This window comes from Rhincodon typus, chromosome 1 (assembly GCF_021869965.1).
Source record: "Rhincodon typus isolate 14 chromosome 1, sRhiTyp1.1, whole genome shotgun sequence".
Taxonomy (NCBI): domain Eukaryota; kingdom Metazoa; phylum Chordata; class Chondrichthyes; order Orectolobiformes; family Rhincodontidae; genus Rhincodon; species Rhincodon typus.
Window position 1 is genome coordinate 76,684,628 of NC_063332.1, and position 17,882 is coordinate 76,702,509.

At 42.2% G+C, this 17,882-nt stretch overlaps 1 protein-coding gene across 1 annotated transcript in view; it reads left to right on the forward strand.

Moving 5' to 3' along the window:
- The first annotated feature begins 7,021 nt into the window (after nucleotides 1-7,021).
- Nucleotides 7,022-17,882, forward strand: part of spata18 (spermatogenesis associated 18) — a 57,554-nt gene continuing 46,693 nt past the window's right edge. The window contains exon 1 of the mRNA XM_048599343.1: nucleotides 7,022-7,147. Coding sequence (XP_048455300.1) covers nucleotides 7,022-7,147 — 126 coding nt within the window. The remainder of the gene's footprint in view (nucleotides 7,148-17,882) is intronic.

Genomic DNA, 17,882 nt, shown 5'->3' on the forward strand with positions numbered 1-17,882 from the left:
TGCCTAAAAGGACTAGAGTACACTGAAAGCTAACATGTAGGTGCCGAAAGCAATGAGGAGGGAAAATAGTATGTAGGATTTTATAAAAACTAGGAATAGGAGTAGGCAATTCAGCCCCTCAAGCCTGTTCCGTTATTCAATATGATCATAGGTGATCTCATTTTGGCCTCAACTCCACTCCAAGTGAAGTCTCACCGAAGCTTTATGCCAGTTCCTCAACCCCACTTTCCTGTCTGCTCTGCAGAACCTTTCATCCCACTATAAATTATATATCCGATCATCTCTTCCTTAAATTCACTCAATGTCCAGGTATCCACCACAATCTGTGAATTCCACAGAGTTTGCAAGTGGTTTTGAATGCAAGTGGAAAGAACTCTTGCTGCAATTGGCATAAAGCTTTGGTGAGACCTCACCTGGAGTAGTTTGTATGGTTTTGATCTCCTTACCTAAGGAAGGGTATAATTGCCATTGGGATGTCAGTTTGACCTTGGCAGAGAAAGGGTATAATCTCAAGTTTAGAATGCTGAGGGGTGATCTCACTGAAGCATTCCAAATTCATACAAGGCTCTACAAAACCATTGCAGGAAGGAAGTTAATGGCTGGGTGTGTCTAGTACAGGCAACAGCATCAGAATGATGTGTAGAACTGAAACACATAGAAATTTGTTTTTCACCCTAATGGTAGTGGTGAATCTTTGAAATTCTGTATCCCAAAGGACTGTGAAGGATCAGTAATTGAGTATAGATAAAACAGATCAATAGATTTCTCAATATTAAAGATATCAAGAGATTAGTGCAAGGAAATAGTGTTAAGACAGATCAGTTCATGAGCAGGCTAATGAGACCGAATGCACTCTTCATGTTTCCTACATTTTTGCTTGTCTTTCTATTGTCAGAAAGCTTAAAATAAGGGGATGGAGCACAATATTTAAATCACTCACGTGGATTGTAATAGTTGATTGTCAGTGCTTATTCTTGTGATACTCAATACTCAATAATTTACAAACTACCAACCTGCAAAGAACCTGTTCTTTCCTACTCTGTTGTATGCCCTTTAAGCAGTCAGCCATTTATGTTAATAAATCACCCCTAACCCCACCACGAGCTTGTGTTTCAAAACTGAACAAAGATATTCCATAGTGCTCATCCAATCTCCATTTAGTTTTGTCAATGTGGAAACTGCTGCATCATGAGTAGCAAGTTCAATATACTGCTTTTTTTTTTCAGTTTAGTAAGTGTTACAACTGGAAGGAGTGTTTAGTATCCAGGTCCATGTAAATAGGGGAGATAAAAGAGCAAGTATTGCATCTCCTACCCTTACAAGGAAAGATGTTGTGATACAAGTGCAAGTGCTGTAGCAGTTGCAGAGTGAGTCAGTGTTATGGAGGAAATTGTTCCTGTGGAATACTAATGATGTGCATTGTGATGATCATATGATGGAAATGAAAGACATGATGGAAGAGGATTCATTGAATGTGGAGTCTAGTGAAATGGAAGGTGAAAACATAAGAATTCTTTTGTGGTGCTGAGAGAGGTGAAGTGCTGAAAACAAATGTGTAGAATGGAGCAAGCACAGTTGAAAGCCCAACCAAAATGAATTGGAAAAAACGATTATGGAATAAGTCTTCAGAAGCATTTGGTGTGCAAGGGGACATTGTCAGAACAGATGCAACTGAGCTGGAGAACTGGGTGAATGAAATAGATCCCTTACAGGTAGCAAGGTCAGAAGAGGTGTAGTCAAGATAGCTGTGGGAGTCTTTGGACTCAAAAGTGGATTTTTTTTTGAAAACCTGGCCTCAGAAATGGAAGCAGAAATGTCAAGGAAGGAAAGAAGTGAAGTTGGGCCATGTGCAAACAGGGAACGGGTGGAAGTTTGAAGCATTGTTCATGCAATTTTCTACTTTTGGTTGATAGCAGTAAGCTGTATCACTGCTCGTGCACCAGAAAATGATGTGAGGGAGGCACCTAGATAGAACTAGAACAATGTCAACATCACAACACTTTTCATTTCAGAAAATGTAATGGACTCAGATGAGAAGTTAATGCAAGAACATGTTATGCCAGGAAGAAGAGGGATTCAGTCAAGCAATAAACCAAAACCTTGGACCATCCTAGAATCTGTACACTGTGGAAACAGGTCCTTCTGCCCAAGAAGTCCACACTAGCCTTCAGAGTATCTCACCCGGACCCATCCCCCCAATTTACACATCCCTGAACACTGGGGACAATTAGCATTGCCAATCCACCTAGCCTACGCATCTTTGTGACTATGGGAGGAGATCCACCTAGACATAAGGAGAATGCGCAAACTCCACACAGACAGACGCCCGAGGGTGGAATCGAACCCAGGTCCCAGGCCCTGTGAGGCAGCAGTGCTAACCAATGAGCAACCGTGCCGAATATGCAGATACTTTTGGATTTTTGTGGTGAAAAGGAGACACGTAGCAACCAGATGCTGCTAATTTGATTGAGGACATCAAAAGATTGTGGATGTAGGTGAACAGAAACTGAATAAAGAGAAATTAGTCCCATGGGGCAAGACCATACTGATATTAAGGACATCCTGGTGGACATAGTTGATAGATCTTGGGCAGGAGGTACAACTGGGCTTTGCAGGGCTGGGGGACTTAAATTGCTCCTTTCAACATTCTGAAGAGACTAGGTTTTCTGTAATACCTTGATCCACTCCACTCTCACCCCTTCCCCTCTCATAATGGCAGAAATAGGAACGAGCATAGGCTCTTTGCCTCTGCTATTCAACATGCTCATGACTGATATACCTCAAATGCAACTTCCTGCCCTATACCCACCTCCTAAACCTCCTTACCACAAAAAAAATCAGTCTAGAATGTGCTCCATGGCTGAACATCTACAACTTTCTGCGGTAGTGAATTTCAAAAATTCACAATTACTTTGAAGAAATTCATCCTGTTCTCAATTAGAAAGTGACCGATCCTTTTCATCATGATTATCACTCAATTTAATCAAATCCCCTGCCAGGGGTATTTTTGCTTGAGTTGTATTTTCCCAGTTAGCCAGATTGCCTTTCTTTTACCCTGTACCCTTTCTCTTGTGTCTAGACTTATACTAGGATTCCTCTTGATTCTGAGCACTCATCATCCAAGCCCGTTTCTCCCAACACTGAAATAGTTACAGGCAATACACGCAAATTTGCGGGTGCCAATATCCTTGAGTTTCAGTTGCATTCGAATGCTTCAAGCATCACAGCCTGAGGAGAGCAGTGATTGCTGAGTTAACAAGGTGTAGAGCTGGATGAACACAGCAGGCCTATCTCTGATACAATTTTAACCCCGCTGCGAAGCCTCTTCTAAGGATGCCTAGCATGAAGAAGTTACCCTCCTCCCTCCGGAAAAGCCTGCTGTGTTCATCCAGCTCTACACCTTGTTATCTCAGATTCTCCAGCATCTGCAGTTCCTACTATCAGTGATTGCTGAGTGTTATATTGTCTGCTTAATGTGGTATAAGCTAGCAGTTCCTGTGGCCCAATGGCAGTCCGCTTGATTGAATTTTCTTTTTATTTATCTGTGGCATAGTTGTCAACACAGTTGTACATTAAAGTTGGACTTTTAAAGTGGACGATTGGAGAAATTAAGAGATAGTAGGAACTGCAGATGCTGGAGAATCTGAGATAACAAGGTGTGGAGCTGGATGAACACAGCAGGCCAAGCAGCATCAGAGGTGCAGGAAAGCTGACGTTTCGGGCCCAGACCCTTCTTCAGAAATTAAGTTGCCTTCTGTAACTTTATTCGGAAATAATGGTTTTCTTGTATGAATTCTTTTGACCCTGGGGCTTCACTCTTTCATTGCAAATTTCTCCCCACTCCGGCAAGCGGCTTCCTCTATTAGCCTGACAAGGAATCCGCTCATTTAAACATGCAATTCTCAAACCTGGGTGATCTCAGGAAAGGCGAAGTGACCTAAAATCGCAGAGAAGTAAATTAATCTGCACACTGGTATCCCTATTTCCAGACGTAATCCGTAGGAATGCTTTCTTTGAGCACCTCTATTCTTCCGCCAAGTGCTTAAAATGATTGTGACTTTTAAAAGGAAATGGGACACGGTTTGGAGAGTTGTAAACCCGAGTGTTTGCATTTGCAAAGTAGACCAGGTTTTGAAAGTGCAGCCGTTTGTCAAACGAACCATGTTTTATTTTCAGTCCTTACGGTAGCTAGTAAAACACCGGCTAATATAAGGGTCTTAACCATTGTGAGGGAGCACGGAAGACAAAATAAAACCAAAGGAATCGAGTTTGTTATTGGTGTTCAAGTATAAAATGTAAAGTAGGCGCTTCTGTTTGAGGTGTGTGGAAGGTTTTGCCTTTCGTATAAATATCCTGAAGGCTGCTTCTGCTGGAAATCAAACGCTAGGAAGCAAAGGCAGTTGTGGCACATTCATTAGTAGCTTAGCTCCCATTTAGCCGGAGTGTGGTACAATGTTGCTAAGAAGAAAAGTTGCACGATCGATTTAATATAGCCGATTGTCTAACGTGTGAAAAAGAGTAACAATTCTGTGAGTTAATTTTGAATTTTTCATAGTCTGTCTGCCTGCTAGGTATTGTGCTGCATTCTCGTAGATAAATGCCCATTCCATGTGGGCTGTTGGATCCTAAATGCTCTCGCCGTGACACTGGGCTCTCCTTTTGCAATCAAGATTATGTTGCTAAGGAGATTTGCTTTACTGTTACCACTGATTTGTGTTAATACGTATTGAATACCTCTTAGTATTCTTTCAGACAAGGGCGAAGGAAAACTTCCCTAAGTTTCGGAATTTACATTACAAATGAATCGGTCGTGTAATGAAGCCGATATAAAGTGCGAAAGAGAAAAGAGGCTAAAGAAGGGCACTCATGTGAGAAATGAAGTGAGCTGCAGGCTGCTGTTGTTGAGTTGAGAGCGCGCAGAATCAGCTGCAAGAGGGGGGAGAAAGGAGAACGGGCAACTGCATCAGCCCCGACCACCCACTCACTAAAACTCTTGCACACAATCCTTAGTATCGGCCTGACAATGTGCGGGCAAACCTAACAACCACTTTCGTTCACCTGTACTCTTACTCTGTTTATATACAAATCATTTTCAGGAATCAAGTGAAATGGTGTTAAGGTACCAAGTAGAATTGAACAGAACCCGTCCATTACACTCTTAACATGTTTCCAAGAGTAAATATTACTGCGACAAAGAATGGGCTTTGATTTCTCTCGGGTGATTTCAATTGGGTTTCTTGTAAATTATTGGGAGAAATGTGTTAATGGGTCTAGAATAGGCTTTGTTTGAAAGACAACAGTAACCTATTTTCACTAAAGGGGGAACGATGTCGAATTTCTAATACCTGGCTCAGTGCAAGCGCAGTAGTTCGAAGTGGCACCAACAATCTACGGAAGCTCTCCTTTTATAGATAATAGGTAGTAATCCCACTAGTTATAATTACAGTTCACAACAACAAGAAAAGCCTGTTCTAATCTGCAATTATTCAATCATGCTAGTATGTTACTGTGCCTTCTTTCTGAAAAAAGTAAATCTTAACCCCAAAAAAAGGAACTGGATTAATATAACTCCAATGTTACAGTGAATTCCAGCCACATGCCACTGACCTTTCCGAATTCCCTCGTTGTGAAAACCTGAACTTAAAAAGCATTGATCTAAGTATTGAGCTTGAATATTGCAATCTTTGGCTTTGCAGGATTTTTTATTTGATTTGCCCAGACTGTATTCTAAACAGATATTTATGTAAAGACAGCATTAACCAGCATGCCCATACCTTACAAAACTGTCACAAACTTGAATGAAATCTGCCTACTATGGGAGGTATAGTATTATCATAGAGAAGTTAGACTTGTTTCTTGTCTTCAGTATTTTTGAGGTTTCAATTATTTGTAAATGCAAGTTGCTGTTTGTCTGTTCAAATGAAGGACACCATCCGAAGGCATATCACTGAGACATGAAGTAGATTCAGGCCAAGCCAAAGAAAAAGAGATTAGGTGAGCCCAAGAAAAAATAAAAGAGGCAGCTATTAGGGATTAAAATAAAAGCAAAATACTGTGAATACCAGTGGTCTGAAATAAAAGCAAAGCCCAGGAGAAACTCCACACGTTTAGCAACATCTGTGGAGAGACAAAAACAGGAAGCTGAATTTTACCAGAAATCAGCAGTGTCAATTTTGGTGAGTTTTCCTTAGGGTTTATTTCTTTGAGCCTGAGTGAAATTTCTTACACTGTTCTCTGAAACTCACTTCATTACGTATGCACCCTGCCTATCGGGTGCCACACTTGTCCTATCTGGCCTCTCACCAGAGAGGCAAGTACGCACTACTACCAGGACCTGCTAGGATTCCAGGTGTCAACATAATATTTGAAACGCAGTTGCCAATCAATTCAGACACTGTCAACTTGAAGTCTATAGGTGTGAGGCTGGCAAAGCACAACAGGTCAGACAGCATCAGAGGAGTAGCTAAGTCAATGTTACAGGCTGAAACCCTTCATCAGAAGCCTCACATCTATAGACTCTTGCTTCTAGCATCTGCAGTCCTTATTGTCTGCATTGTCAGTCTGGAGCTGCCCTTTATGGTTCCTGTGTATAAAGAATTGCCCTGGAGATGGTGAATAGCAGCTAGCTGCCACTCCAATTTTCTGGCAGGAACCTCCATGTCCTGGTGGATGAGGTGGTCTAGAGGGTGAGTTATCTCATTTTACAATAGAATCCCTACAGTGTGGAAACAGGCCCTTTGGCTCAACAAGTTCACACCAACCCTTGGAGTATCCCACTGAGACCCATCCTCCAAGCTACACATCCCTGAACACTATAGCACAGCCAATCCGCCTAACCTGCACATCTTTGGACTGTGGGAGGAAACCGGAGCACCCGGAGGAAACCCACGCAGACACAGGGAGAATGTGCAAACTCCACACGGACAGTCCCCCAAAGCTGGAATTGAACCTGGGTCCCTGGTGCTATGAGGCAGCAGTGCTAACCACTGAACCACTGTGCCATCTCCTTCCTCTGATTCTGATGGAAGAGATCAGGCCACCAGACCTTGCCACACTAGATGATGACGAAGATGCCATGAGAGTCAGTGGTCTGGAAAATGCCCTGAAGTGCTGCAAGAAGATCAATGACCTTTGCTGCTCCACGAGGGTAATTGCCATCGTCTTCTCTCTGCTACCTTACACTCGCTTTGTTTCAGCTACAGACCCACCTTCCACCAACGCTCATGGTCTATCACTCACTACTGCCTGCAGCATCTTGCCTCACCTGCTCTCACCCACCCAGGCTGCTAACCCTGCATGATCTCTGCTGTCAACTCACTGCCTTGGCACATCTTACCACCTTTTCCCCACCTGTACCAGCACTGACAGCTGTGTCAGCCACTTTTATTTCACTCAATCCCTCGCTTTGTCTCATTGCAGCAGAAAATGGCATACACTATGAGCCAAGACAGGTGATGGGGTGCCTGACATTTTTCTGTTTATCCTTTACAAGGAGAAGACCCTTGCCCTAAGCTGGAGAGGACCGTGACCATATCTGTGGTCATGCTTTCTCTGTAAGTGAGATTAGTTGCTCTTTGCTGTGCTGCTGAAGAAGAAGCCACAAATCCCTCAAAGGATGCACCAGGAAAGCTGCTTGCTGCATCCTCCACCAAATTAGACACAGACACTTCAGTGGGTGCTTTTAGATTAGAGCCAGGAACATACACGGGTGAGCACTTTGCTGCCATGTCTCTGCAGCTGATCAAAAAAGAAACACCCCTCCGCCCCCAGTGTTTCATTGGAGAGTCGCTGAACATCATAACATGACATAACAACCTGTACCTTTGGATTGAGTGACTTTGGGCATGTATTCTCACCATCATGGGCATTAATGCAATTGCTTTGTCATCTTGCGTGATGTGGATGAGATTGCTTGAGGCTAAGATTTGTTATTGACACAGTAGGTTAATGGGATGCTGTAAGGTCCTATGGCATTCTGTGGTCACAGGTGTCTTCATCTGTTTAATGCTATTGTGCTTTGAAGGGCCTCAAATTTCACAAAAGTGGAAGTCCCTGCCCCATGGAATGAAACATTTACTCCATCCACTCTAGGTGTGGTGACAGCTTCTTTCATTTCCTTTGCACACTTGTGATTTGGATGAGAATGAAAGGAAATAGCAGTCATGTTTCACATAATGAGATTAGACTCAGCCTGTCAGTCTAGGTGACACCCCCAAATCTTCACATTCCTTTCCTATTGCTCTCCCTGTCCATTCCATCAGTTTTGATCAACTTGGTGACAGTAAAGACTGCAGATGCTGGAAGCTAGAGTCAATAAATGTGGAGCTGGAAAAGTACAGCCGGTCAGACAACATCCGAGGAGCATGGAAGTCAATGTTTTGGGCTGAAATCCTTCGTCAGGACTGTTCTGAGGAAGGGTCACTTGACCCAAAATGTTAACTCTGATTTCTCTCCACAGATGTTGCCAGACCTGCTGAGCTTTTCGAGCACTTTCTGTTTTTGTTTCTGATTTCCAGCATCTGCAGTTCTTTTGGTTTCCACTTATTGAAGTGTACAGCTCCCCAGTTTACACCCCACTCACCCCAAGTCCCAGATATATTGCATCATTGTGCCAAACATAATAATGCACTAACCCCTGTTGAAGCCAGAGTGATGCTGAGTGCTAATGTTCTCCTCCACCACCTATGTTACTTCCTTCCCTTCCATGCTCTAATATCTCACCAGCCCCCTTTTACGGTGAGTCACCTTCCTTCACGATTGGTCTCGCCTCTGCACGTAAGCATACTGCCTTCAGTCCCCACAATTCAGTTCCCCAGTTTTTTTACCAAAGGAATGGCCCATGATGAACCTCCTTGACTTATGGAGTCATACAGTCGTATAGCACGGAAACAGACTCCTTCGGTCCAACTTCTCCATGCCAACCAGATATCCTAAACTGATCTAGTCCCATTTGACAGCATTTGGCACATATCCCTCTAAACCCTTCCAATTCAGGTACCCATCCAGATACCTTTTAAATGTTGTAATTATACCCACCTCCACTGGCAACTCACTCCATATATGCACTGCCCTCTGTGTGAAAAAGTTGGTCCTCAGGTCCCTTTTAAATCTTACCCCTCTCACTTTAAACTTGTGCCTTCTAGCTCTGGACTCCCTTCCCTGGGAAACAATAATGGCCTGTATAGCCTCAATGTGATGCCCCAACTCCTACTCTCAATGCACTGACCAATGATGGCAAGTGTGCCAACTGCCTTTTCACCACCCTGTCTGGCTGTGATACTGCTTTTAAGTAACTGTGCACCTACACCCCTCTGTCTCTTTTTTCGGGAACACTCCCCAGGGTCCTACCATTAACCGTATAAGACCTGCCCTGGTTTGCCCTACCAAACGCAACACCTCACATTTATTTACATTAAAGTCCATCTGCTCCTCGGTCCATTGGCCCATCCGATCAAGATCCTGTTGTACTCTGAGATTATCTTCTTCACTGTCCACTACATCACCAATTTTGGTGTCATCTGCAACTTACTAAGCATACCTCCTACATTCACATCCAAATCATTTATATAAATGATGAAAAGCAGTGGACCTAACACTGATTCTTGTGATACACTACTGGTCACAGGCCTCCACTCTGAAAAATAATCTTGTACCATCACCTTCTTATATGTACACCCAGCACTGACCACAGTGACTTGGACAGACAACCCCTGATTGATCTGCACAGTAACCGTGACCCAGTCCTGAGACTGTTATGATATAGACCACCTCAACTGACTGTGTCTGAGCCCCTGGACTGGTAGCAGACACTGTCCTTGTCTTATTGTGCTGGGACCCTCTGACTGAAGACTGTCTCCCTTGATTTGATTAAGGACTAGCCCTCTCAGACTTTGAGGAATGGTTAGTTGGGGGTCATGCATGTATAATCGGTTTCCTGCATCAGCTGGCACATGATGCAGATGTTAGACACATGGGTAAAGCGACATGTCTTCCCCCTGACTGATGACTACTGACAATCGTGACACACTGCCTGGCTTTATGTCAGTGCAGATATTAAATCAAGACAGAAGTACTATGAGCCTTTAAGCCCTGGCTGAGGCAGAAAAGTGCAAAAAGGCAAAGACGCCCTGACCATCCAAGTGGCACAAGGTAAGCAAGTGCTAAGAGAGCATTCAGCAATCCTCAAGTTGAGTCCCTGTCCTTAGCCAGAAATTGTTCTGGCAACAGTGTTACACATTGAAGTACAGAACCATATTGTAAATGGATCAGACCTGTGCCATGATGGGTGTTGAGAGCTAATTCATGAATGGTGCCTCCGCCCATGGATAGGGGTTGAGGGTGGCTACTGCTCATGGAGCATGCACCGAGATGGTGGGCACTGCTGCCCAAGCTGGAGGTCTGGAGGACAACCGGTGAGTGTGAGTTGTCAGGTACTTGCTCTGACTTACATGTCGGGAATTATCGACATCCAACTTGTATCGGATAGATGTAATAATGGGAAACTGCAAATCAATGAAGTGAATTTAGGTAACATTGACATGCTACTGCATGCAGCTAGACTTCTTGCAGCTCACTAGTGAGATTGACATCTCACTTTTCAAAACCTGTTTGAAGAATTGGATTTCATTCTGTCAACTTCAAGAAACTCATTTCTGCTGATCTCACCTATTTTCCCAATTGACTCACTCACGCCCACATCAGTAAGGAGCTGGGAGGATTCTGCCCAGAATTAACAGTTGAAGTCCAATTTGACATCAATATAAAACCCTTCACTTTTCCAGAACCTTCAGTCAGGGCTAAAGAGAAACTTGTTTCTAAGCCTCTAGTATCTGTGCCTCCAGCTGTCTAGAAATCGCACAACAACAGTTTATAGTCCAACAGGGAGTTTATTTGAAAACACAAGTTTTCAGAGCAAATAAACCTGTTGGACAATAACCTGGTGTCGTGTGATTTCTGACTTTGTCCACTGCAGTCCAACACCGGCACCTCCACATTCAGTTGTCTAGGCGTCTTTGGCTTTTGCTCTGAAAATGACTTGTTCCTTAAATGAATTTCTACTCTCTTACAAAACCTGGTTAATATCCACAGACCCAGAGATTCCTAACTCATCGACCCTAACTGTGTGCAGTTTGCTTCTACCCTTTTCCCAAAATCTACAAAACAGGCTTGCCCTGCAGACCCATCATTTCAGCCTATTGCAGTCCCACTAAGCTTATTTTTTCTTTCTTGACATTTTTTTCTCTCGCCTTGTCCAGTCTCTTCTAACATACATGTGTGATTCTTTTGATACTTTACATCAATTCCACAATTGTTAGCAATAATCAAATAACATTTTCATTTATTGCTGTAAAAATAAAGAGAGGTTCTGTAGGAGCTTTTTGTCACATTTAATCTCACATGAATGCCTAAATGGATGATGTTGCCATAGGATACGTTCTGGATACAGATCCTGCGAGCATATTTGCTAGTTTCTACAAGAAACAAATTTAAATGGAATGGCTTCTAACTTCCAATTCTTTACATATTCTGAAGAAAGGTGACTGGACTTCAACCATTAACTGAGCTTTCTCCCACAGATGCTGCCAGACCTGCTGAGTTTCTCCAGCAATTTCTACTTTTGTTTCTTGTTTTAACAACATTCTGTCTCGTACTGGGTTCCACCATCAGAAGAACTAAGGCAGATACAAGTGGTCGGAACAAGTAGAGAAGAACAGCTTAATGATTAACTCATCTATTCCACTGAAAAGATTCCAAGGGAAAATCAAATGGGTGGTTTTAAACATTAAGTGATTCTTCTTCTGGTAGGGTTTATGACGAATTAAACAAAGCATCAATATCGTGGACTATATCCAGATTTTTATGCATCATCCTCCCAGTGTCAGGAATTCTGAGACTTCAGTGTTGTTATGAAATACTATGAGCTCAAGTATAAAAGAGGCAGAGTAGAAGACATTATTTCTTTAACAACATGTCTTAACCGCAAACTACTGCCTTTTTTTCTGATATTTCCATTTTCACTGTTAGATATTTTGTGGCTTTTAGGTGAAAATGCCATTTTTCTAAAAAAAAAGGCAGCTTTAGATCACATGCCACTTAAAACTGACATTGGCTTGAATAACCTCAGTTGGAAGATGAATGTTTTATTTTGCCACAAAAGCAAAATGTTGGAGTTGTTGAAAATCTGGAAAAGAAACAGAAAGCACTGGAAATACATGTTTGGCAGATCTGTGCAGAAGGAGAGCCAGAGTTAAAGCTTTGATCTGTGACCATTCATTAAAATGTTGTTTTGCTAGTTGGGATTGCATTAAAACTCAGTCCAAGAACTGTATGGGCACTGTTTTACTTCTCTGCTACCCAGTCCAGAGGCAAGTCTGCATGGACTCTGTTTGAATCCTAATCACTCTCTGAAATCCCTTCACTATAGGAAGTGTTTAGAGGGATATGGGCCAAATGCTGGCAAATGGGACTCCATATGTTTAGGATATTTGGTCGGCATGGTTGAGTTGGACTGAGGGGTCTGTTTCCATGCTGTATATCTCTGTGACTCTATCACTTGTTCTGCTTCATTTATTTAAACACTATGATAGATTTGTACCCATTTCAAAGATGTTCATTTGTATATGATTTTAAGCTCTGTTGTGCAGTTTTACCGCATGTTGGAGATTGACGTGTGAAACATTGACGGTAACATATCCATATTTTAAAAATTGCAACTCGTTTAAATACTCTAATAGTAATAAATGGGTATAATAATTTAGTTGCATACAAATCCAAATGTTGTGTCATACCAAGGCCTTTCCAAAACCCCTGTTGTAGAATTCCAGCAGTAGAAACTATATGTCCTGTCTGTACTCTCTCTCTCTTTTTCTCTCTCCCTCTCTGTCAGGTCAATCCTCTTTCTTTGTCTTAACCATTTTACATCTCTCTCCTGTTATGACGCCTGACTTCCAACTCTTTGCGTATTTCCAACACATGGATATGTTTTCTATATTTGAATCTGCAGCTATGTGTAAGAATTTCCTCACACCCTTTAATGGGCTTCATTCCACCCTCAGATATTCCAGCTGAGTCATGGGAGTCCCATGTTAATGACCAGCTAAAATGGAGGTCTCTTTTCAAAGGCCCTGAAAAGATCAAGAGACTAGAGTGTGAACATGTAAAGGCAAAGTTCAGACATGGGGGAGAGTGCACAAATCTCCTACATCTCATCACCATCTGCCCTACATGTGGTCAAGGCTAAGAGATACCCTCGCTGGCTTTATCAGCCACCTCAGAACCCCTCAAATCAGAATGGATGCAAGTCATCTTCAATCCCTTGGTATTACAGCAGAAAAAGAAGGTAGCTAGCAGTGCAAGCTGCTCACCGCATAACACATTCAAAAATTTGTATTTCACATCAGCACATTAATGAAATTGCATCAATGTGTTAGTTACACATTTCTCCCTTTTTAATTGAGGAAATTCTAGACGTATAATTTGCTGGTGAGCACTATGTGGATCTGTACTTGTTCTTTCTTAACTAGGAAGAGAAATGTAAAGGAAGAACTAGGGAAATATAATTTATTGGCAGGCCTTCCTCTGAAGAAAGTCCGAAGAAATAATTGTAGTGCGAGAACTCTTTTTCAAGGACAAGAGCGTGAAATAAATCACTGTTCTGATTCTGTATTACTTACTATGTTGCCAATTAAAATTCATTTTGTCTTCATTAATCCTGTGTAAAATAAGTTAACTGATTATTCAGATTAAACATGTAGATTACTCTCATAACTTAGTTGACAAAGGTTTGGAAATGAAGGATACTGCCTGACCAACCTCCTTGACTTCTTTGGTGAAGCAACATCTTGAGTGAAGTGTCAAAAATGCTACCGTGTACTTGAGCTTCCAAAAGCTTCCTAATAAGGTTTCACTTGAAATTGTTAAGCTTAACAAATAGCAAAGATTCATAGAAAAGCTTGGAAATGGATGAGGAAGGTGTTGAAATTTTCAGAATTTCAGATAAAACAACGTACTTGGTTAGTAGGCCATATACACATTAAATATGTACTCCTTCCTCCAACTTTGCACAATGGTAGCAGGGCATAAAGCACTACAGTAATTTGCCATGACTTCTTTGAAAGCCCCTTTCAAATCTATGATCTCTGCTGTCCAGAAGAACAGGAATCCCATAGCATGTGAGCTCCACTTTGAGTCTCACGCCATCCTGATTTTAATATGCATCACCTTTCCTTAGTTATTGCTGGGTCAAAATTGTGGAACTCCCTCTCTCACAGTCCCACTGGCGTACCTAAAACTACATAGACTCAGTGGTTCTATGTATATGAATTGTTGGCTGAGTTTCAAGACCTTTGCTGGGGAAATGATGGTGAAGTAGCCTACTGAGCAGAGTTTGGTGGTGCAGCAGGTTTCAGATGCCACATAATGATGTATTCAGTGACCTTGACCACCATGTGAAGTGATTAACATCACTCAACACTATTCCTAGAGCGTCAGGCCAAACTCTGGCCATTGATTTCCCATGCCTTCTCTTCTATTGCTTTTGAGAGTCTGCGCTGTGAGCGTATTGATGCTTTAGGAAACATAGCCTCTCCTCTGTCCACCTTCACAACTAGGACCTCCAGATTTACATTGATAGACGTATGCATCCTCTCTCTCTCTGCCCTGGTGTTTTATTTCCCATGTGTAGAACTGGAATAACAGCATTCAGTAGCATCTTCCAGTTCAGAATAGCTTTTCTTTAAACTGGACAAGCTGCATTTAAGAGCTGGAGGCTTACAGAAATGTTTACTTCACTCATTCTCTTATACCGTACAATGATGATCGCCTCAAACCCACCTTTTGCAGCATCCACTTATCTCCAGCTATTTAGTTATGCCACCAATGCCATTTTTCCCTCCCTTGCAGGCCAATGTGGTCCAGAATCGGAGGGAGCAGCAGAGAATGTTTAAATTAATACATTTATAGCTATTAAACATATTAAGGGGTATGAAGCAAAGGAGGGAATTTGACATTGACATAGAGGATAGGCAATGATCCTATTGAATAGTGGAGCAGATTCAAAGAGCTTAGTGGTCTATTCCTGCTCCTAGCTCCTATGTTTATAGAACTGACAGCAAGCTGGCACACTATAATCCACTGGAAATGCAAAATACTGCAGGATGCAGTATATCTGAAATAAAATCAGAAAATGCTGGAAATACTCCCAAGTTCAGACTTGTGAAAGGCAATGCAGAATTAATGGACAGAATTTTCCCACAGACTTTGAGGTTCTGACTCAAAAGATAACATCTAAACTCAGCTTCTCTCTCCACTGATGGTGCAAGGCTTACTGAATATAAACTTCTGCATTAGTCCTAAAATTAGTGAAAACCATTTATTAGCCATATTTCTTAACAGAAGTGATTGCAGTGAGATCATATAAACATAGTAGTCTTGTACCAAATTGTATAATAATCTGATCAGATCATTAAGCCGCAGATTTGGAATGTTAACTATTTTTCTCTTGCCTTAAGCACTGCTAACCTGATAAGTATTGCTAGTGTTGGAATTCTAAAGTGAGAACAGAATTTCATTTTTAGTTCTGAAGAAAGGTCACTGGATCCAAAACTTTAACTCTGCTTTCTCTTCACAGAAGCTGCCAGACCTGCTGAGATTTTCCAGCTATTTCTGTTTTAGTTTCTGATTTTCAGCATCTGCAGTTCTTTGTTTTACTTAAGTTAACTGCTCATTTGGAGAGCCAGTGAAAACATGATGGGTCAAATAGTCTGTTTCTGTGCTGTAGCAGTCTCAGATTCAGTGTGTGGGGACCACTGTTCAACTATACTTACAATCAAATCCCCAAATTATTGAATGTGTTAAATCATTTTCCTGCTTTGATGAGACCCTGTGTCTAATAATTGATTTAATGGTTCATTTTGTCAATGTGCAGCATTCTGTAGAATATGATACAGAATTATGTGGAAGAAGTAATGATAGTGACCATTAATTGTTGGATTAGCTCAGTGATGGTGCACTGTGAATAATGTTAAATGAGTGCTAACAGTGCCACATGCAGGACAGTCCCAACCCATATATTTCTAACATCAATCTATTTGTTGTTAGAATGCATAACTTTTTAAGTAAGTTTCTGACTCTAAGAATTCACTTTAAAAATAATTAACAAGCACTACACTGGGTGAGTTCATGGGAATGGGATCCATTAGCCTTGCATGTCTAACAGCATGAACTCACAAGATGTGTCCAGAAAATGTTGCATTGTTCTGATATTTGACAAACAGTACTTATTGCATTGTGAAAATGCAGCTCATTAAATTTTTATCCTCTGTTTCCATTGTGTGTTTAGACTGTGTTCTTTCATTCATGTCTGCTGTAAATTTAGGTATTGGTTTAATTACCATTCATGGAAACATAGAAACAGGAAGGTCCATTCAAGTCCTTTGAGGTGCTTTGCTAATTAATTAAATCATGGCTGTGTATGTAATGTAGCACTAAATATTTTGGATAGAATCCAAACAAATATTACACTCTGTTAAAATTTATCATTTACTGAATACACGAAGAAATCAAAGTATATGGCATCTCAGAACTGATCCCCTCCAATGGCATGTCAACCATGTGCTTTACTTCCAGAACAGGAACATTGGCAGAGCAGCTGTGAGGAATTTCCTGGCTTTGTAACTGTGACATATCTCAACAGTCTACATATTAATATTAATACATCCTATATCTGTCCACAATATGGAGCTGGAGGAACTCAGAAGGCCAGGCAGCATCAGAGGAGCAGGAAAGTTGCCGTTTTGGGTCGGGACCCTTCTTCAGAAATGGGGATGGGAAGGAGAGCTCTGAAATAAATAGAGAGAAGAGGGTTGGGGCTGGGGAAGGGAGGTAGGATGGTGATAAGCAGGTAGGCAGTGGTGGGGATAGGTCAGTGAGGTGGGAGTGGCAGATAGGTGGGAGAGGAGACGGACAGGTCAAGGAGGCAGGGATGAGAGGCAGGGTTGGAAAAGGAATGAGGCCAGGAGTGGGAAAAAAATTTTAAAACTGGTGAAATCAATGTTTAGGCCATCGGGCTTTAGGCTCCCTAGGTGGAATATGAGGTGCTCCTCCTCCAGTTTGCAGGTGGTGTCATTGTGGCACTGGAGGAGGCCCAGGATGGACATGTCACCCAGGGAGTGGGAGGGGGAAGTTAAAATGTTTCACAACCGGAAGGTGTTGTCATGTGTCGCGAACAAAGCACAGGTGCTCTACAAAATAGTCTCCGAGTCTCCGCTTGGTCTCACCCATGTAGAGAAGGCCACATCGGGAGCAGTGGATACAGGAGACCAAGTTGACGGATGTACAGGTGAACCCCTGTCTAATGTGGAAGGTTTGTTTTGGGCCTTGAATGGAGGTCGGGGGGAGGTGTAAAGGCAGGTGTAGCACTTCCTGCGGTTGCAGGGAAAGGTGCCGGGGGTGGTGGGGCTAGTGGGGGGTATGGAGCAGATGAGGGAGTTGTGGAGAGAGCGGTCCTTACAGAATGCAGATAGAGGTGGGGATGGAAATATCTGTTTGTTTGTGCGGTCGGAATGTAGGTGGTGGAAGTGGCGGAGAATGATACGTTGGATGTGGAGGTTGGTGGGATGGTATGTGAGGACAATGGGGATTCTGTCTTTATTTTTGTTTGGGGAGGGAGTGTAAGGGTAGAAATGTGGGAAATGCAACAGATGTAGTTGAGGGCATTTTCGATCACTGAACGAGGGAAGGTACTGTGCTTGAAATAAGAGGACATGTGGGATGTTCGGAAGTGGAACGCTACAAATTGGCAGCAGATGCGGGGGAGGAAGAGGACAAACAAAAACAGTGTGTGAGATTGTGTGTGTTTGTGTGTGTGTGTGTGTGTGTGTGTG